General features: G+C 33.3%; 3 protein-coding genes across 5 annotated transcripts in view; 2 read left to right on the top strand and 1 right to left on the bottom strand.

The window, feature by feature from the left end:
• Window positions 1-94: 94 nt before the first annotated feature.
• LOC133293243 (peroxidase 66) lies at window positions 95-1,625 on the top strand. The gene is made up of 3 exons (XM_061491805.1): window positions 95-329; window positions 451-639; window positions 1,037-1,625. Exons 1-3 carry the CDS (start codon window positions 114-116, stop codon window positions 1,598-1,600), a joined length of 969 nt encoding a protein of 322 aa, XP_061347789.1. The 5' UTR covers window positions 95-113; the 3' UTR covers window positions 1,601-1,625.
• A 563-nt stretch (window positions 1,626-2,188) lies between these two features.
• LOC133292964 (uncharacterized) lies at window positions 2,189-5,149 on the bottom strand. 2 transcript variants are annotated; one of them, XM_061491568.1, is made up of 5 exons: window positions 4,998-5,149; window positions 3,889-4,136; window positions 3,454-3,676; window positions 3,155-3,309; window positions 2,189-2,313 (listed from the first exon to the last, which is right to left on the bottom strand). In XM_061491568.1, the coding sequence occupies exons 1-4, from the start codon at window positions 5,136-5,138 to the stop codon at window positions 3,187-3,189; spliced, it is 735 nt and encodes a 244-aa protein (XP_061347552.1). In that variant the 5' UTR covers window positions 5,139-5,149; the 3' UTR covers window positions 2,189-2,313; window positions 3,155-3,186. The 2 variants fall into 2 exon arrangements, with proteins under 2 accessions (XP_061347552.1, XP_061347481.1); XM_061491497.1 differs by lacking the exon at window positions 2,189-2,313 and having other exon boundaries at window positions 2,685-3,309.
• A 4,039-nt stretch (window positions 5,150-9,188) lies between these two features.
• Window positions 9,189-22,096, top strand: part of LOC133292592 (MADS-box protein AGL42-like) — a 37,617-nt gene continuing 24,709 nt past the window's right edge. For both annotated transcript variants that reach the window (XM_061491043.1, XM_061491117.1), the window contains exons 1-3: window positions 9,189-9,317; window positions 9,442-9,492; window positions 9,660-9,844. In XM_061491043.1, coding sequence (XP_061347027.1) covers window positions 9,663-9,844 — 182 coding nt within the window. In that variant the 5' untranslated portion in view covers window positions 9,189-9,317; window positions 9,442-9,492; window positions 9,660-9,662. The remainder of the gene's footprint in view (window positions 9,318-9,441; window positions 9,493-9,659; window positions 9,845-22,096) is intronic.

Raw genomic sequence — 22,096 nt, 5'->3', positions numbered from 1 at the left:
GAAATAAGCATGTGTTTGCTAAAATCGTTCACTTCTATTCTATATATATCTTTTCATGAAGTTCTCATCTAATCAACATTTTCTAATTCTCGAGTTCTAATCTGATTTATCATATGGCTCCTCTGCCAGCAAAAAACATCTTTCCAATCGTTTTCCTCCTCTTGACAATATTTTCTGTATCCAAAGCTGAACTTCATGCTCATTACTATGACCAAACATGTCCACAATTGGAAAAAGTAATTTCAGAGACGGTTCTCAATGCTTCTATGCATGACCCAAAAGTCCCAGCTCGTATCTTGAGGATGTTCTTCCATGACTGTTTCATAAGGGTATGATCTCTCAATCTCAAAAACACACACACACATACACACAATGTTCATGCTGGTTAAGTATTTTGATGGCCAATGGGTGTGTAATCATCCTCTTGTTATGATTAATGTTCAATGATAGGGATGTGATGCATCAATATTGCTGGACTCAACTGCCACTAACCAAGCAGAGAAAGACGGCCCTCCTAATATCTCAGTTCGATCGTTCTATGTGATTGATGATGCTAAAGCTAAGCTTGAATTGGCTTGCCCACGCACTGTTTCTTGTGCTGATATAATTGCCATTTCAGCTAGAGATGTAGTAGCCATGGTAACACACCCAAGTCTCCAAACTAGTTTAGACCTGCTATAATCTTGGTATTTTTTTATGAGTCATTTTATCCAATAACTGTATCTTAGATGCCCGACTAAGAATACACATATTTGGTGGTCTCATAAAATATTCCATTAAAAGAATCCAAGTCACTTAATAATTTTGGATAATACCCAAAGGCATGCTGCATGAAATATCAGAAATTTCTATATGTACTCTGATCACTCGTTCAGAATCTTGAATAGCATATAAATTATAATCCAAGATATTCAGCATGTTAGATATTGATCTCTATTTTTGCATAATAATCCCTCCATGGAACATTAGCATATCTTGAGACAAGTGAATGTAAGTTACTTATTACAAGGTCAATTTTTCTTATTTACTTTGACAGTCTGGAGGTCCATATTGGAATGTACTAAAAGGAAGGAAAGATGGAAGGGTGTCAATGGCATCTGATACCATCAACTTACCCGGTCCAACCTCCAATGTGAGCCAACTCATTCAGAGCTTCGCCAAGAGAGGGTTGGGAGTTAAAGATATGGTTACTTTATCTGGAGGTCACACTCTAGGCTTTTCACATTGTTCTTCCTTTGAGGCTCGTCTTCGTAATTTTAGTTCATTGCATGACAGTGATCCAAGTATGAAAACTGAGTTTGCACTAGACCTAAGAAAGAAATGTCCAAAACCGAACAACAACCACAGCGCAGGACAGTTCCTCGACTCAACAGCATCAGTGTTTGACAATGACTATTACAAACAACTGTTGGTCGGAAAAGGTGTGTTTTCTTCTGATCAATCACTTTTTGGTGATTACAGAACTAGGTGGATTGTTGAAGCATTTGCAAAAGACCAGAGTTTGTTCTTCAAAGAGTTTGCAACTTCAATGATTAAACTTGGAAATTTGAGAGGCTCTGAAGATGGAGAAGTGAGAGTTAATTGCAGGATTGCGAATTGAGAGAAACAGAGATTAGAGACTAATTTGCCCTGATTTTCCCCTACTTTGTCACCATTTTCGTCATTATACTACTCATGTTTAAATAAATGTCATTATGCTTATATACCTCATTTTATGAATGGCAAAAGAAAAATGTTTATTGTGCACACAAGCACGAGGTTGTCTAATGATATCTTTTGATAATTACACGTACATCCAATTTATGATACTTTTTTATGCTTAATAGGGGTTGTAATCTTGTAACTAAGCCTTCCGTTCCATGTTGATGGACCCCAAGCCTCTTTCATTCTACATATGCTTAAGGTGTACAACGTACAGACAAATTTTTAGTCCAAAAGCTAAAAGAATATGCAGCAATCATACAAAATGTGAATTTCAAACCGCAAACAAGATCATGAGAAGCACTAGTTAAGGCTCAGCTTAATGATGTCTTACACTCAATAAGTCTGATTAAAAATGTTTGCAATGGTTTAAAATTTTACAGGAATTTCATGTCGGAAAATGTCTTCTAGTATTTAGGATATGATAACAACACAAAAACGTGCATCAACTTTAACCTAAACAGAACACAAGAGGCACCATCTTTAGAAATTTAACCTAAACATCTCAAAAGATCATCAGGAAAATGCTTCCCCAGGCCCACTACTAAACAGTGCAGTCACATTAAAGAACCAGAAATCGTGGATTGGATAGATCAACAGAAGCCAAAAAAACTACAAACAGATATCCAGAAATTAGGAATTATCATCAGAATTCTTCAATGGGGTAAAAAATATAATACTTTCCCATAATATTCAACTTCAAGTATCCAAAAAATTATTCCTCATTTCTGGAAAAACATATAGATAATCATATAGTATTCCAGTAGCAGAAGCTTTATAATATAGTACCAGGCTGCCCTTTTTTTATAAGGTTCTGAGTAGGTAGCTGATTTAATTAACCATATTTTCCCACCTCTATGACTTTTTCAAAATGATTTTGATAAGGACTTCTACTCAAATACAGAAATAACACAAAGAACAATGACTTTGGTATGAATAATCAGATTTTTTATATAATAAGCAAAAGACAATTACAGAGACACTGAGCAAGACACATTACAGAGACAAACAGTAAAGGATAATTCTAGAGGAATTCTAGAGCCCCAAATCTCTCCCAAATCACCCTAAGGTGTCCAAGGTTCCAAATCCCAAAAGATACTTCCATCCACCTACTATCTCCTATTTATTCTAACAGCTCAGCAGTAACAACTTGACCACGTTTACTAACCAATTCCCACTCACAAATTTGGGAATATTCTCCCATAACTGATTTGATGACTCAGCATGTATTGATCCAAGCATGAATTGATCCCCTGTATATACTTCTAGAATTCAACCATAAGTTTGGTATCGTATTTCCCTAGATTTCCCTATTTTGTTCACATTTGACAATAAATTATATGTGGCATAAGTTTCCATATACAGAAAATATTACCAACATTGAAAATCAAAATAATACAAAAAAATTTAAGTGATAACTAACGAAGAGAAAGCCTACAGGAGAAGAATATACCAGATTATTTGGTACAATACATGAACCATTCTTCAAACAAACACTACATCCGAACGAAGCACATATTTGACACCCTTAGTGACATTTCTGGCTTCATGCAACAAGCATTTATCTCCATGAAGATGCAGGAGTGCCATCCCCTCAGTAGGAGCCACCTGTAAAATTGATATTTTAGCAACCCCAAAGCAATAGCATATAGCCAAATTCCAAAATTTGCATTAAGTAAAAATTCAAACTTATTTTAAAGAAAATGAAATATTATCAACCCATATTTCACTAAAATTAAATCAATAATCCACCTCAGCTACAGTGCTATTTCTTGGACCATAGAAGACTGTTTCTCCTCCAACTAAAGGATCAAAAGAAGAATCTGTGGGGTTGCTGGAATCATTTTTGGGCTTTGATTTAAGTTCACCAGGACCACCACTTAAATACACTAGCAAAGTATAGTAAGTGTGTTTTCCATCTCCAAGATCAACACTTTCATCAATATGTCGTCCAAAGCGTTGACCAACCTTGTACCTGAAAATGCAGAAGTGCAAAGTCATTAGTGAAGGTAATGCATTTGAAGCATCTACATTTTTCTCAGAACCAAATTTAAAGAAATCAGAGGTGTTTTCCATTAGCATGAATGAAAATGCAATGTCACAAGAACAGCTTTAGCAAAATGAAAAATTATACTAACTTCTCTGCAAGAAACTTTTGTCTAAGAGATAGAGGGAAAAAAAACCAACCTATAGAATCTAATATTTGGATTCAGACCTACAGCAGCCTTCCCTCGAATTCTTATATCAGAGAATAGTTTGCTAAGTCCAGACTCCCAAATTGCATCTGCAAGGACAGCATCATTCACTGAGATTCGATCATTATCTCTGTAAGCTTCACCTTTAGCTGGACCCAGACTCCCTTGATGAGCAAAACCAATTGCCTCAGCTGTTTTAATGAATGCCTTTGATTCAGCAGAGGTAAAAAAATTCTGGACCTGAATTCTTAAATCAAAAAGTTATTAAAATAAGAATTATTGGAGAATAATATAAAGCACATGTCTACATTTCAAATAAGCAGACATTACCTATTGTGACACAGTATAATTTTTGTTTTGGAACATTAAAATATTGTCAATCCACCTTAGTTAAAAACTTCAGGAGCATAAGCAAGATAGATCCCTCAGTTAACAAAGAATTAAGAATCCCTATTTCATCTATGCCCAATCTTACCGTCACACTCTACCAAGCTGCGTGCTAGTAAACAAATTTTCTTACAATATGTCATGTTATACATACTACATCTAATGAGATTTTCCTCCTTCTTGAGACTTTCCTTAAGCCAATTTAAGTTTTATAACTGAGACTTCTCCAATTTGAGTTCCTAAAGAGTCCGCAAAAAAATTTAAAAATTTCAACTGACTTCGAATCAATCATCAATAATCTGAATCTACGGTGAAAACCCCATGTTAAAATTAGCTTTAAAGAAAGCATCTGTTAACACTTTTCATTTGAAGGCCACAAAAAAATAAAAAATGGGTAGTGCACTTTCTAGAGTATAGGTTAGAACAAACAACAAAATAAAGTGGAAGCAAGGCATTTATTTACCCTTACAAGTTACAATTACTCCATTATAGATAAGGTTGATAGAAGTCATGCATCGAACATAACTAAGCCAAAACTTTTAATTTCTTATGAAGAGTCAAAGTGGGTATCTTTTCAAAACTGAATTGGAAGAAGCACAGTTCACATTTCACCATTGTTTCATTGCAATCCAATCAAATGATAATAATCCCGTTATCAAGTTAGAGATTTATTAAAAAAAAAAAAAACCAGAAAGAGAGGGATGGAATTGGAACCGTGAAGAGATCGATATCTCGGAAGCGGGTAGTCTGAAGATTCTTTTTGGGTTTGATTTGAGGCCATTTTGTCGCAGGTTTCTTTGGAATTTTCTCCTTTCTGTCCCCCATTTTTCTCTTCCTCGTTGACCCCTCGATCATTGGTGCCCCAATGTTTCTGTTACAACTTTATATGTTGAAGTATAGGTTCCGGGAGTATATACTTACTGCCCCTTTTTTATACAATTAAATTTTAATCGTTAATTTTTGTTAATCAATAGTTATAATTTATGGATCATATTTATTAATTAATTATTAATTTTTAAGAAATTATGACTATTAGATTGTCAAAAATTAATGGTTAAGATTTGAGAGTAAGAGGTAGTAAAAAAATAAAGTAGTAAGTATAACCTTTCCCGGGTTCCGGGGAGGTTATACTTACTACCTCTTACTACTAAATCTTAACTTCCCCCGTAATCATACATGAGATAGGATCTTATAACAACCAATTAGAGTTATATTTATTTTTATTTTTGTATGATTATATTTATGTTACAACCAATCAATTTTACCGTTAGATCGATTATATTGATCCAACAGATATATTTATTTTCAATTTTGTATGTTTATGATTTCTCATATTTAATGTGAAAGCATTAAATATGGAAAATTATAGCTATACAAAGGTAAAAATAAATATAAAGTATTAAATGTGGGGAATCATAACCATATAAAGATGGAAATAAATATAACCGTTGAATCAATATAATCGTTCTAACGGTGAAATTAATTGGTAGTAAGTAGTAACCCTAATTGGTTGTTACAATATCTTCCTCCATTATATATTACAGAGTAGTATATAATTATAGGGATATGATATTGTTACTACCAAATAATGTTATTATCAATGTTAGTATCATATCTTAACCGTTAATTTTCACCAATCAACGGTTATTATTTTCACAAATTAAACTCATTAATTAATTATTAATTCGTAATAAATGATAACCGCTTATTGACAGAATCAACGGTTAAGATATTGTAATAACATTGGTAGTAACATTATTTGGTAGTAACAATATCTTATCTCATAGTTCCTGTTTTTGCAGTCACTGCAGATAAGTTATCTGCAGTAAGTCCAATACGACGTCGTTTTGGGACGAAAATCTTGATATCTTTGTAATTTTATTTTATTTCAGGGTTATTCTAGTTCTTATAATTATAAATTTTTAATATTTTAATACCCAAACGACGTCGTTTTGGGAGTAAATACAAATAACTTATCTGCAGTAACTGCAGGAATATTTTTCTGTAATTATAATGGTAAAATTATTATTTTTTCTCTGTCACCTGACTGATAATTGAGGAGAGATATTTTTTTTAATATTATAACTATGTATTACACGGGAGAGATTTCTTCCCGTAACATATAATAATGATTTCCCTTATGTATAAGGCGAAAATAATTTGGTTCGTCGGGAGCACGATATTCTTTTTTATTAAGAAATAATTGTTTTTCTCTCTTTTTTCGTATGTATTTTTTTATATTTTCCTTGAAGTCTTAAATTTTTTCATTTTTAGTAAAAGAAAACACCCTGGTGCACCAAATTTTTTCCTCGTAAACCCAATTTCTGTTCATACCATGGCTTATGTGTTTGATTGTATTTGGATTTTTTTTTATTAAAATTGTTTTTCAGAATAGTTATGGAATCAAGTATTTTTTGTATTTTAAAATTTAAAAAGTCAAAATACAAAACAAAAATAATTTAGACTTGATCTTTAAATTTGATTTTAAAAAATAAAAGTAATTATAATTTTTAGAACTATTTTTAAAAAACAAACTTTATCAAACATATTTTTTATTCTAAAAAAATTATTTTTGAAAATAGAATTCGACCTTAATTCCACTTCACGTAATTCCAGTTTGGAACACAAATATTAATTTATTTTATGACAAGTAACAAAATAATTTAGTTTAATTATTGATGGTGAGATTTTATTGAGGGGTGTTTGGTAGGGGAAATTTTTAGAAATTCCCAATAAAGTAGTAGTGGCAATCCTATTTATTCAAGTTTGGTATAAAATTTCTGAATTTTTTTTTGGAATTTTGTTTTGTGTACAATTTTTTTTTCAAAATGTCTCCTAAAGGGATGGTATTTTTGGAAAAAAAATTCCCCTAATATTTTTGCTTATCAAATAATTTTTTGATACCATTTTTAAAAATATAACTTTCTCGCTATATTTTTGAAAATCATGATTTACGGGCATGAATAAATTCATCTCTATTAAACGTCCCGCGGAGAAAATTGCTCAAAATAAGTTATCCATTTTATTATTTTTTGTCTCCCCACGAGGGTTAATTTACACTCTTTAAGAAGAATAAAAAACATAAATTTAATTTCTATTTTAGGCCAATCACATAAAGGTGATACAATTGAGTAGACTTAACGCAAGAATCATGTCCCCTCTCAGCCCGATTCTAAAAGAATAATAAAATAAAATCATTTATTTTTCTCGTAAAGATGATAGAATGCAATCATTCACCTCCATATATTCGATCATGCAATCACATGCATCTAATTTCTCTCGGTTCTCATGCATTATCAAAGGTGCATTCTTGCACCGTTAGTACCGAATAAGCACCGCCACTTCACTTGCATGGGTTAAAAAATTATGTATAATGATAACTTATTTGATGTATGAGAGCTAAATAAGTGAGGTGAGTATGTATTCAATTTTCTTTAGGAGAGATTTAAAGTCTTAATTATGAAACTGTCCTAAACAATATTACTTCCTGTGAAAGATATCGGTAGTTTATCAAAAAAATAAATAAATTACATACATTAGTATTTTAAATTAGGTAAAATTTAACAAGTATATATTAAAGACAAGTTATTTGAAATTATAAAGGATATATATATATATATATATATAATTCAAGTAGAAGTCAATAAAGAAGCAATGGATAATTAATTTTCAGAAAGTTTGAATTTAAAATTTAAAAGAATTTAAAAATGCTATGTATCAATGTTTAAAGGGGAGTAAAATAAATGATCAAGTTGGTTCTAAGATAATCTATTCAAATTTATTATACAGAAGTGGAGCAAATAAATTCGAGGAGAAAAAAATTGAAGCGAATAAATTTGAGAGAATTACATTGAGATTTGGAAAAAAATTCAAAGTGATTATTTTAAGAATATAAATAATGAGAAAAATGTGTTTTATTTTAAAGAACACAAAGTTGTGTCATTTTAAGTAAGAGAAAGAGATAGATTATGGGAGAGAGTGTGTGTGAATTTTCTTTTAATGATATGAGTCCCATCTTTTTGTGAGAGTGAAAAATATAAAATGTGTCATTTAAAATAATACATATTTTTTCCGTAAATAATTTCTGAAGAATTATTTTAATATAAAATTAAACGATGACAAAATAATTTATCCCAAGAAGAAAAATAGTATATAGGTACTTTCCAAAAAAATATAGTGCAAAGATATCCCACTCTTTTTTTTTTATTATATTAAAGTAAATGATGTGATTGTTTACAGAAAAAGAAACAGTAGATGATGTGATTTATATAAAATAAGAGAAAGTAATGAATCAATAACGAACTGCTGGCTAAATAAATTAATTTAATTAATTTTAAACTTAACTAATTATGAACTAATCACAATAGGTGGAAATAGCCTTCAAGAAATTGTAGATGAGTTTGATGTATTAAATTTGATATTATTCATGTTATTAGAGATAATTTTATCTCCAACACATACATAAAAATATACGAGTCATGTAGAGTCATATAAAGAGAAAAAAAAAATGTGGAACTTACACATTTTTATGTGTAAGTAAGAAATAATTTTATCTCCTATAACCTAAGAAACATTAACCACAGAAAGAGACGGGGTGATGTTTATGTCATTGTTGCTAATTGTTTTATGAAATTTTATTCTTTATGTTATTGGAAATAAATATCTCTTACCATATACACATGATGTAATAAGTACCTATTAAAAAAAAGTGATGGCTTTATCTAACAAAAACACAAAATAATTATTTTTATGTAAAATGAAATAATAATTTCTCTTCTTTTATTCAAATACAAAAAAAAGGAAGAACTTAGAACAAATTATTTTGCCATAAATAATTGTTTCTCAATTTTACCAAAACAAGACAGACACTCAGGTGTTAAGAGCATTTTAAAACAAAGATTCTTTCTCCAATATACTTGACCTGTGCTGAAAGCTTGAAACACCGTACGTGATCTCTCTCTCTCTCTGTTCGTACGTGAGCTCTCTCTCTCTCTGTTCGCACCCGATTGTTAAGCTCTTCAACCATTCTGAGTGGTGAATATTTACAACCAGATTTGATCTTTAAGCTTATTTCTAATATAAGTGAATCTTCTTTTATGTTCTTCTATTGCTAGTTCTGCTAGATTATGGGCTAACTGTTTGTTTCAAAATCTTACAGTACTTCTAGCTTTAGATAGAGCACAAAGGAAGCGTTTCTTGCTAATTTCTGGTAATATTTTGTTTCGTACCCTTTATTTTTGTTTTTGTTCCTCTCGTAGTATCAGTGCTTCTTTGTTTTTGTTCCATCTAGGGCTTGACTAAAATTTTAACCTTTCTCCTTTTTTTTTTCTTTTTTTTTTTTTAAAAAAAAAACGTTTTGTTGACTTTTATGTATAGGAGATGGGTAGGGGAAAGATTCAAATGAAAAAAATTGAGAAAGAAAGCAGCCGTCAAGTTACCTTTTCAAAGCGTCGAGGTGGTCTTCTGAAGAAAGCTTCCGAGCTATCTGTTCTTTGTGACGCCCAAGTAGCCGTGATAATCTTCTCACAGAAAGGAAGGCTCTATGAATTCTCAAGTTCTGAGTACGTTGTCCTTGACTCTCCATTAGCTCTTCAATACTTTATTGCTTTGCTTAAGAAGTAGTCCAATAATAATATTGATAAATAATATTGATACCTCAATTGATCTTAGGGAATTGAACAGCTAAGAGCGAGAGTATGTGTTTGATTTTCTCCATTGTTATTTTAGGAGAAGTTTAAAGACTTAATCTCAAAATCTATTCCGAATCAGACTAATCGCAAAGCGACGTATTTATTAAAATATCTCAAAAAACAAGAAAAGAAAAAAATAGTCTGATAGATATGATATGGAAAAAAAGGGTACTATAACCTGCTTTTCTAGAGACTAGCTATTGTACGATCAATGCGTTTTCTGGCTGGTTCCATGGGTAATCTTTGTTTTTCTACGGGAGTATCAACTATTTATATATTTTTTATCAAATATGTTCATTTACATTATTTTTCATTTTTATGGTTATTTCTTTTCATATATATATATATTTTTTAGTAAAGTAGTAGATACATCCCTAGCATTAAAAATGTACTCGTATATATGGCTTCCACTGTGGGGTTCTTCTAGTGCTCTCTAATCCAGTACATAAACAATAATTGAAGATTTCACTTGAGATTGCATGACCAGAATTTCAAGTCATAACTGGCGTACGGACTATATAAAGTGTTTTAAAACCTGACTCGGACCGGCCGGGTTGACTCGGTGACCCGGTGGGTTACCTGGTTTGAGTGGGTAGTTGGATCGCTTCTGCAGTCAACCCGGATTGGATCGGTTGACCCGGCCGAAACCCGGCGACCAGGTGACCCGGTTGACCCGGGTTAGACCGGTTATTCTTATTTTTTTTGTTAATTTTTTTTTATTGTTGTTAAGAACCCTTGAATTAAATCATATTCATATTTTATGATAATATGATTAAAAGTAAGGTGAAAATAATAAGGTATTTTAGATTAGTGCAGTTCGTTTATGTAATTTAGTTGCATCTTATAATGATCTCATGAAGTTAAGTGATGATAAACACTGATGGTCTCATGATCTCATCTCAAAGGTGGACATCTTTTTTAGTGTATATTTCATGCATACTATTTGTTATCATGATAACGGTGACACTTTTTTCTTAGTGTATATTTCATGCATACTATTTGTTATCATGATTTAATTTATCCGTATCATGTCAAGCACAAAAGGTGCATTTAACTTATATTACAATTTTAATCCAATATTAGGATATGGTCTAGAGCTAGAAGCTTACAAGTATATAATATTTGCTATCATTGAAAATCAATTTATTTTTTGAAGCTCATTGATAGTTTTCTTATGTGAATTTTTATTAATATAAGTAATATTTTTATATTTTTAATACGTGAACAGTAAATCCGGTTCAACCCGGTTGAACCAGTGATCCAGTGACCCAGTACCTCGACCGGTTCGATGACCAATCCGAGTTTTAAAACACTGACTATATATCATTAAGCCTAACTAGCACAACGAAATTTTTTAACAACAATAACTTAAATTATAATAAAATATAAGATTTATCAAGTTTACAACTGCTTCCAAAAATAATGAAGTAACTACAACTTAATAAGCATTCAAAGTGCATAATAATAACTTAGGGTAAAATGTGTATCATTTTAAAGGATGTAAAGTTGTGTCATTTTAAGTGAGAGAAAAAGATAGATAAATGAAGAAAGAGAATGGACAAAAAAATATAAAGGTGTGGGTCCCACCTCTTTGTGAGAGTGAAATGACATAAGTTGTGTCATTTAAAAGGACAAACACTTTTCCCAATAACTTATTACTTAAACTTTTGTCTACATGAACAAAGTTTAGGCTCACCATTGGTTAGCAATAAAATTTGCTTGATCAATATAGATGAGTGGACTCAAAAGTTATCTCTTTGTCTTTATCTGAAAATATAAAACCATAATTTGGATGAGTTGCAATGCAATCCAGTGAGCAAATAATGATAACTATACCATGCGGGACTTGAAAACATAGCATATCTCAAAAACATAAATCATAGTATATACATTTCTTAAGGCTAAATCAACTATAGACATATCTCAATTTCATAAATCAATTCATTAATATTGCAATGTTTCTCAAGTATTCAAACACAAAATTATATAAAATTCACAAAATCCGTAATATACTTTCATAGCATTTCTCAATACCATATAAATCAAGATATTTATCAAATATTACCATAACCAATATAAATGTTATAAAAACCATTAAACAAAGTAAGTGTTGTGCAATTCGCAATCAAAATAATAATCACACAAATATGCAAGTGCATATGTCACAAGTATTAAGGGGATGTGTGAGTCAAGTATCGTTCCTGCGGAGATGATTTCTAAAGCCAGATTACTCAAGCAAAGAAATTTGAAAAGGAATAATCTTTATGGGTGGTTTTGTAAAATAAGAGACAATTAAAGTAAACTAATTAATTGTCTCCCGAAAATAGCAAACTAAACTAATTGATTGAAGTGATGCATGTGAAACAATTTAGGTTCAATTTTCCTGATGCAGCAATCCTGTAGCGATGTTATAACTATGCTCTATCAATGCTTAATTAGTAACTGAACACTAATGTATGTTGGGACTCTCGCCAACCTAACATATCTATCCAATAACTAATTACCACATTTCTATGGCTAAATTAATTAGTGAATTTATTAAGTTCAAGTTCTAAGGTTACGTGGTGTGAATAATCTCTCTACCCATAACTTAATTAAGTTACTTTCTTTTCACCTAATTAACCCAATTAAGTTACTTTCTTTTTATCTAATCGATCCACACAATTAACAAGGGTCTGGATTCAGAAATCTCCAGGCCCTAGCCTTCTCTATATTATATATGCATCTCTTGATATGCACACATGAATAAGAATAAGCAAATTCGTTGAATAACTAATTAAACATTCATAAAACAAAGTTTAGACACCTATTACAGTGTTACAACTTCGGCAAGTGCACCGATCGTAAAAGTAATAAAGTACATTGAGTAGTGAGTACAAGATCGTTACCACGAGGATTAAAATTTCAATCACTAATTCGCTATTTATGCTTAAGTTGGACAATCAATTAAGAGAGTTGAATGAAATTTGATCACAAATATTGTACGAAAACCAAACTAAATAACAAGGCAAGAAGGTAAAATTTGGATTACTTGTCAATCAAGAAATGTAGTTAGGATTTCGATTTCCCCCAATCTCCCCTTTATGTTCTGAATTAAAACCTTAATTAATCGCCCTTTTTATATTACCCATCAATTCCTCTAAATTAGTTAAAACGCAATCCCTTGACATTCTAACCCTTTACTCCCTTAAGAGAACCCTAATTCCTTAGTGTTTCTAAAAAAGATTTAAGCATTAATATCAAGAATCATAAAACCCAATGCATATGTCTATTCCTAAAGTCATACAACTTGATGATGAATGAGTCAAACCAAATTCATATACAACCATCCCTATTGTCATATACGAATCCTATTTCAATATACAAGAACAACTCATAGAAGGCATTAAGGAAAGACACATTCATTCAATATAAAAAGGGAAAGTTATATTAAAGATTAATCCAGAAACATAAAGATTCAATTGAATTCCATAAAGCCCTAACTACAAAGAAAATATAGCCTAACATGGTGGAATCAAGAACACACGAAAACAAGAAATATTTCCCAAACTCTATTAATGTGATGACACGGTGAATTTTTAATGTTTCCAGCGTAATCCTGACTCTCAAAGCATGAAAGACTCGCTCCTCCGATGAAAAATACCCTCCCGGTGTCAAGTTTTGTCAAAGATTCATGAAGAATAGTTTAAATAGGTGTAGGAATCCTTGTTTTAGGTGAAAACCACGTAATGGGCCTTAATTGGGTCACAACTGGGAATCAAACGTGTTGGAAATCGACAATCACACACAAATCGCAAGCGAAAAGAGAAAGAAAGAGAGAATTGACACTGTGAATTATCCTGGTTCACCCAATGTAGGCTACGTTTAGTTTCTCTGTACTATATTCACCTCATTGCCACTCGTTACTAGTCACTCGGGACCCCAGTTGCCTTTCTTCTGACCCCGACAACAAGGGCTCTCATCAGCATGCGCAATATGAGTCATACCCAACATTCTCCCACTTGGTGAATGCTTCGTATGTTTCTTCAATCCCAATGCGCTCTGTACACCATTCAAACTTCTCTGAAGTCACTGCCTTGGTCAGAAAATCAACACTGTTGACCTTTATGTTAACCTTTTCCAGCAATACAACCTTGTATTCAATCTTTTCTCTGATGAAATGGTACTGTATTCCGATATGCTTAGTCCTCGCATGGAAACCTGGGTTCTTAGCCAAGAAAATAGCGCCTTGACTGTCACACCCAACGATCATCTCTCCTTGTGCAAAGCCAAGCTCTTTGCACAATCTCTGCAACCAAATAGCTTTTTTAACAGTATGTGTCAAGGCCATGTGCTCAACCTTTATGGTAGATAAAGTAGCAGTGCTCTGTCTTTTACTCATCCAAGTGATAGCTCCACCGAATGAGGAAATAATATATCCACTTGTAGATCTTCTACTATCAATGTCACCTCCCCAATCAGCATCTACAAAGTATCTCAGCTCTAATAATGCCTGTCCCCTTGAGCCCTTCATGCCTTCATAGCATAACCCAAGGTTAGACGTACCATGAAGATAGTGGAACACAACACACGCTTCACCGCCTTCCAATGCTTTTTTCCTGGCTTGGACATATACCTGCTCAATACTCCCACTGCTTGAGCGATATCAGGCCGAGTACAAATCATGGCATACATCAGACTCCTAACTGCACTAGCATAAGGAACTGACGCCATCTCCTCCTCTTCTTCTTCAGTCTTGGGACACTGGTAAGCCGATAACTTAGAACCAATAGACATAGGAGTCAAAACAGGTTTGTAGTCAATCATCTTGAATTTCTTCAGAACATCCTCTATATACTTCTGCTAACTCAACCATAATCTTCCTTTGTCACGCTCCCTCTTAATTTGCATACCCAACATCATATTTGCAGCGCCTAGATCTTTAATTTCAAACTGCTTTGCCAGCAGTCCTTTCACAGTGATGATCATCTTCAAACTGTTTCCAATGAGTAACATGTCGTCAACATACAAAGTTATAATAACAAAGTCACTTTCTAATCTTTTCACATGAATACAGTGATTAGCATCACAGCGGTCAAAGCCAAGCTTCACCACATAAGTGTCGAACTTCATGTACCGCATCCTGGGGAACTGCTTTAGGTCATGCAGAGATTTATTCAGCTTGCAAACTAGATCCTTTTTGCCTCTTACTATGAACCCCTCTAGTTGCTTCACGTAAATAACCTCCTCCAAATCACCATGAAGGAAAGTCATCTTCACATCCAACTGCTCCGCCTCTAGGTCATATGCAGCTGCTATAAACAAAACCAGCCTTATGAAATTTAATTTTACAACAGGTGAAAACACCTCACCATAATCAACCCCTTCTGTCTGTGAATATCCCTTCGCAACCAACCGAGCCTTGTAGCGCTGAATCTCCCCATTGGCACCAACCTTTTTCTTAAACACCCCACTTGCAACTAACGTCTTTCGGTCTGCAATAGTTTCTCCAAACTCCAAGTTTGATTTTTCATCAGAGACTTTATGTCATCTTTTATTGCTTCCTACCACTATTTGGCATTCTCCGAGTTCATAGCTTGTCTTATAGTGATTGGATCATCACCTATAATATTTAGGGCACAACTATTATCACTAGCACATGGAATATAGTTTTCCGGTGTATACCTCTAAGATGGTTTTCTTTCCCTTGTGGACCTTCTCGGCATTGGTGCTTCAACTTCAGCCTCAGTTTCAGAATCTTCATCTTGAACCTCATTATGTTCAGCAGCTTCAGAATTTGAACTTTCAACACCAACCTATGAATTTACTGCATCCTCTTTCAAACCCACATCTAACTCCACAGTATGTGGCTCTTTAGGAGCTTTTGGAAAAATCTCATTCGGCCTAGATGCCCTGAACACAACGTCTCTGCTATAAGTTATACTTCGAGTATCAGGATTCCATATCTTGTACTCTTTGATGCCATCCTTGTTCCCAATAAAGATACACTTTTTAACCTGTCATGTGGGTTCTGGAGGAGCCCGTGGCGGGGGACTACCACCAATGGGCTAAGCTAGGCGAACCACACCAAGTGGGTTCGACACCATGCCTCAACTCAAAACCTTAAGGCATTGGGTTCATGGATTCATTCACTTATATTCGCTTCACTTAGCCCATTACCAACCCATGTGAGACTCATCACACTTGAATAACCTAACAATCTCCCTCTCAATTGAGTTCCCAGGCTCAAAGTACTCAACCCGCCTCCTAGCCAAATACCTGGCTAGACTGAGCACAACCCGGCTCTGATACCACTGTCAGGCTGGTTCCGGAGGAGCCCGTGGCGGGGGACCACCACCAATGGACTAAGCTAGGCGAACCACATTAAGTGGGTCCAATACCATGTTTCAACTCAAAATCTTAAGGCATTGGGTTCATGGGTCCATCCACTTATATGCATTTCACTTAGCCCATTATCAACCAATGTGAGACTCGTCACATTTGAATAACCCAACAAAACGGGCTGGAGCGCTTTAAAACGCGTAAAATGTTCTATTTTAATAACAAAAATGTGGTTTTGTATTTTGGCCATAACTTGAGCTATACTCGTCCAATTGATATGATCTTGGTCTCGTTGAAAAGATAAAAAAGAGATCTACAACTTCTATGAAGAACACGAGATCTAAATCCATCATCTTGGATACGAAAAATTGGCCGAAATACAGTTTTAGAGAGATTTTCACTAAATGGCTGCTCTTCATTTATTGCTTTAAGTTCTTCAAGCTTAACCATTGCTACAATTCAACTCAATTGTCTGGAAAACAAGACAAAATCATTCACATAAGTCAATAATTCAAACTCCATGCTTTTTAGCCAAATAACTCCAAGTTTTCATGCTTTTGACTAGATATAAAAGTGATTTTAGTGGGGAAAAAGTGATTTTAGTCTTTAAAAACATTATAAACTATGGGTTTATCAGTACTTTATCACCCAACCTAAGGAGCAATTTAGCTCATGATAGAATAAAAAACAACAGAGGAAAAGAAGTAAGAATTCGTGGAGAAATAGAAAAGTAAACTAAAACATGTTACCTAAGACTTTGGCCATAGCCTTGCTCCAGTAATGCTCCAGAAGCTCGCCTTCCTTCGAGAATCACTCTCTCTAGGGGTTCTTCCCTCTCGAGCTTGAACCCCTCCACTATCTCTCGATTAGTGGGGGGAAAACTAAGTGTGAAGTTTGAATGTGATCCGCTATGTTTATGCCTTCATGAGCACTTATATTTATAAACTTGGGTAACTTGGGCTCTAAGTTTGGGCTTGAGTTTGAATTTCTAGTGCTACAGCTCGATCTTTTAGTTTAATTTGATAATAAATCTTGTTAATCTGATCTTCCTGACTGTTTTGGATGTGGATAAGGCGTTATCTTTAGTTTAGTTGAGAGTTTATCTTCATAATAGCCTTATCTCATCCTTATCTTTCGTGATACCTTTGATTTGTATTCAAATTTTGCACTTATCAGCTTATCTAGTCTGTTAGAATCCAAATCGCAGTGTTTCATTAATTGTCCATTGCTATAGCACTACTGCGACATCAACCTACAAAATAAAACACAAAGCCAATTATCTGTTCCAGCATCAAAATTATACCGAAAACCATCAATTTAACATATAATCATCTCAAAACACTTAATATCATATTCATGCATATTAAGCTCAAATTATCATGCTTCAAGACAATTTTATGTCAAATATTGCAACAATTTAGTATTAAAAAACACAAAATTAACTCTCTCTTGGAGATTTAACAGTAAGCTACCTATTTTTGTTTTATGTTACCTTGCCCCCCTTAAAAACGATTAAGTAAATAACATTGTACCTTTTCATTCATAAAACATTTGTATAACAAAATGAAAACTAAAATAGAAATATTTATAATAGAATTTAATAATGAAATTTGGACTTGGTATAATCCCCGCTATTCACTCATCTAAATATTGAGCGAAGTAGGAGTCAAGATTGTCAATTGGTGTGAAATTCTTAATTGCTAAGCTCTTTCTTCCAATCTCCTAATATTCCCTTCTCTCTCTATCTTTCTATTTCTTTCAACTCTCTCCAAAAATTTTCTACTCCAACTTTTACTAAAACTTAACCTATTTATAGGCATTCTTCCTTTAGACATAGATACATTGATAATACCACGACTTCTGAATCATTTTTCCTTATTAATGCTTTTACATCTTCCTTTAGGTATTTTTCACTGATATTGTTTTATTATTGTTTCTACAACTAATTATCTTGTCACTACCATTTGATAATTCTCAATGAGGTTGCTTTATTATTATTTTCATAACTAATCACCTTGTTATCATCATTTGGTGTTTTTCAATGATATTTCTCTAACTTGGACCTTTTTTTTCTTCATAATTATTTTTACAATTAGTCACTTTTATCACCACCATTTTGTGTTTTTCAATAATATCATATCTTATATTTTCATTTTCTATTCGTGTCGTGTCAACGATTTATGTTGAAAATTAACACCCGTACTAATACTTGTTTGAATTTTGTTTTATCTTCGTCTGACTACCAAAAACTTAGTCAAATTAAGGTGGTCCATATCCTTATCCCTATCTTCAGTAACCACCTTTAGTAACTGCCACTAACAATGCATATCCATAACTGATTCTACGATGGATATTGTGTTATAATGGATGTGTATTCATTCCACGATCTTTAAACTCTCTCTTGCATTCAGACGTATACACTATCTAAGGGCAAGAGGAAGAGTTTAGATGCACCATAAAAAGCCAATTTCAAAAGCACGGTGGAAACCCAAACTATGAATTGATCAAATGAAAATGGTGAGAGGTATATTTTGATCCTCTATATTTTTTCTCGTTGATCTAATTGTTTGTTTATGAAAAGCATGATTAGATCATTTTATGTTTTATCTAACAGTTGGTATGAGAGTCATATATGCATAGGTTAGAAATCATAGGTATATTAGATTTCTAGCGTTTCCTAAAGGATTTGAGCACTAGAGGTGGTAAAGAGGTCAGCACGTCACGAACCCGCCAAAAACGGGGCGGGTCGTGTTGACCTGTCTCGTAAAAGTGGGTTGAAAATATTAACCTGCCCTGTTTATGACGGGTCGGCAGGTAAACCAGTTTAAAAAATAAAAAAATAAAAATTTTAAAAAAATCTTATTTTATGATTTTTATAGTATTATTTAATTTATTTCACACTCCCATTAACTGTTTTCAATCATAAACCTAAATGTATGTTAGTATTCAGTCTAAGAGTCTTTAGGAACTCATCTTTGTCTCTATATATAAATAACCTTTGTCATAAATAAAATGTTTCCTTCTCTATCTTTTATTGACGTATACTTAGATAAAATTTTTGGATATCACAAAAGCTTGACATGACAAATAAAATATTACTTGATACTAAAAAAAACTAACCCGATGGGTGCACGACAGGTTGAACCCCTTTGACCCGCCACGTGGCCGATGAACTGTTTATTTTGTACATTTCTTTCGTATTTCTTAATTAATTAGTCTATTTCTTAAAGCTTTTAACAATTCGATTTCATCACTAATAACCATGCATACTGTTGAGATATATAGTCTCACATTTGTTGTATGTGCAACTAATGTGGAGTTTATAATATCTTGGGCACTCCCACCTTTTGAGCTAGCTTTTGGGGTGGTGACCTCAAGGTTCTTAATCTCACCGCCTCCCACTTTGTAGTGGAATTTCCACATGTAGGTGGGCTTGTATGTTGTCCACCCTTCAAGCCCAGTGGGCTCTCGTGTGAGGGGGCGTGTTGAGAAATATAGTCCCACATTAGTTGTATGGGCAACTAATGTGAGGCTTATAAGGCCTTGGGCACTCCCACCCTTTGAGCTAGCTTTTGGGGTGGTGTATCCCAAAGTTCTTTACATGGTATCAGAGCCTCGCTGCCCCCCACTTTCTCTTGTGGCGTTTCTTAGCACAGGTAGGCTGGGCCTGTTGCATTGTCCACTCTTCAAGCCCAATGTGCTCTGGTGTGAGGGGGCGTATTGAGATATATACTCCCACATTGGTTGTATGTGCAACTAATGTGGAGTTTATAAGATCTCGGGCACTCCCACTCTTGGAGCTAGCTTTTGGGGTGGTGTATCCCAATGTTCTTTACACATACATATGTTGTGTGTCAAATAAAAGATGGCTCGATCATAAGTAGCTTATATATCGATAGCCATTAGCTTGGGTTAATTTCTATTTAACGCTACTATGGCAAGATGACAAATCGAACAACGACAGATGATTCTAAAGCCAACAGAAAAAATTCCAATCCTTGGGTTTAACATTTACTATTTGCTAACATTTTCACATTTGGACGAGAATAAGGGTGTAAATGAGTCAGGTCAAGTCCGACTTTAGGTTAAATGAGCTAGGGTAATGTAAATTATTTCAAACATGAATTGATTTGTTAGTCTGATACAAGCCAAATTATATTTTTGGCCTGACTTGTTTTTTAAAAATGCAAGGCTTGGCCTGGCCTATCAAACCTTCAAAAATAATATATTGCACTATGCAAATTATAGGTTACAATTACTTTGTATAATAGCTTAACACAACTTAAAATATTTACAATTTAACTACGTTGTTGAAAATAAAAAACAATCAATCGAATTGAATTGTATTATTTTTAATTGTAAAATTAAATTTTAATTTAATTTAAAATAAATTAAAGTTTATATGCGCATGCACGCATGTGTACACACACATATATTTGTGTGTGATATTGAGCAAAAAAGAAAGATTTACATTTAGTGTTTATAGATCTTGAGAAGGCATACGATATGGTCCTAAGAAAAGTTTTATGGTGGGTTCTTGAAAAGAAAAAAGCACCATCAAAGTATGTAAATGCAATCAAATATATGTATGATGGGGCTACTACATGTGTAAAAGCTTGTAATGGAACATCAAGTTATTTTACTATTATAGTAAATGTACACCAAGATTTGGCTCAGAGTCCTTATCTCTTTGCCTTAGTGATGGATGAACTAACAAAAGATATTCAAGAGGAAGTGTCGTGGTGTATGCTTTTTGCAGATGATATTGTGCTTATTGATGAGACCAAAAACGGTGTTAATAGGAAACTTGAATTGTGTAGAAACACTTTGGAGTCTAAAGATTTCACGTTAAGCCGGAGCAAAACTGAGTATATGATGTGTGAGTTTTTTCTGGTAATAGATGGAGATCAAGACCACGTGCATCTACTTGGTCAAGAGGTACCCAAGAAAGATGCTTTTAGATACCTGGGATCAATTTTGCAAAAAAGTGATGAGATTGATGAGGATGTAAATTATAGAATCAGAGCAAGATGGATGAATGGCGTAGTGCATCTGGGTTTTTGTGTGACCGCAAAATTCTCCTTAAGCTAAAAGGAAAATTCTATAGAACAAAAGTAAGGCCTGCAATGTTATATGAAGCTGAATGTTGGCTAAGACATAGGCAACACAAGCATAAAATGGGAATAACAGAAATAAGGATGTTAAGGTGGATGTGTGGTTATACGAGGATGGATAAGAAAATAAATGAAGATATTCGAAGAAAGGTAGAAGTAGTACCGGTACCTGAAAAGATGAGAGAACATAGATTGGTGTGGTTTGGGTACGTAATGAGACGACCCTTGGATGCTCCTGTAAGAACAAAAGTTTGTTACCAAGAGCTCGACACAAAGAGAGGTAGAGGTAGATCAAAATTTACTTGGGAAAAGGTAGTTAAACAAGACTTAATGCAGTGAGATATAGATTGACGGATGGTGTGCCTTAGGACGAAATGGAGAAAACCTATAAGCAGGGTGAAAGGTTAAAGCCGATGTTATTCCTATGTTTCAGATAGTTTATTTTTAGTCCTTTTCCTCTTCTTGTCTTTTATCTTATTTCTCCCTTCCTCAATTTTTTATTTTTATTTTTGTATTTATTTTTGTATTTATTTTATTTCATTTTCATTTTCATTTTCATTTTATTTTATTTATTTATTTAGTTTTTTTTATTTTTTATTTTTATTTTTTTTATTTTCATTTTTTTTATCTTATTTTATTTAGTTATTTTTATCTTATTTTATTTTATTTTATTTTATTTTCATTTTTT

Source organism: Gastrolobium bilobum, unplaced genomic scaffold (assembly GCF_033153095.1).
Source record: "Gastrolobium bilobum isolate Gb01-03AN ecotype WA unplaced genomic scaffold, APGP_CSIRO_Gbil_v1 utg77129, whole genome shotgun sequence".
NCBI classification, from domain to species: domain Eukaryota; kingdom Viridiplantae; phylum Streptophyta; class Magnoliopsida; order Fabales; family Fabaceae; genus Gastrolobium; species Gastrolobium bilobum.
Note: the sequence above shows the minus strand (reverse complement) of the source record. Positions and strands in the feature narration are given on the sequence as shown.

What these genes read in the sequence shown, in the direction of transcription:
- LOC133293243 (XM_061491805.1), top strand. Translation starts at nt 114, where the DNA reads ATGGCTCCTCTGCCAGCAAAAAACATCTTTCCAATCGTTTTCCTCCTC. An exon ending in TCCATGACTGTTTCATAAGG is followed by an intron (nt 330 to 450) that starts GTATGATCTCTC and finishes GTTCAATGATAG; the next exon opens with GGATGTGATGCATCAATATT. An exon ending in CTAGAGATGTAGTAGCCATG is followed by an intron (nt 640 to 1,036) that starts GTAACACACCCA and finishes TTACTTTGACAG; the next exon opens with TCTGGAGGTCCATATTGGAA.
- LOC133292964 (XM_061491568.1), bottom strand. Translation starts at nt 5,138, where the DNA reads ATGATCGAGGGGTCAACGAGGAAGAGAAAAATGGGGGACAGAAAGGAG. An exon ending in CCAAATATTAGATTCTATAG is followed by an intron (nt 3,677 to 3,888) that starts GTTGGTTTTTTT and finishes CTGCATTTTCAG; the next exon opens with GTACAAGGTTGGTCAACGCT. An exon ending in GAAATAGCACTGTAGCTGAG is followed by an intron (nt 3,310 to 3,453) that starts GTGGATTATTGA and finishes TCAATTTTACAG; the next exon opens with GTGGCTCCTACTGAGGGGAT.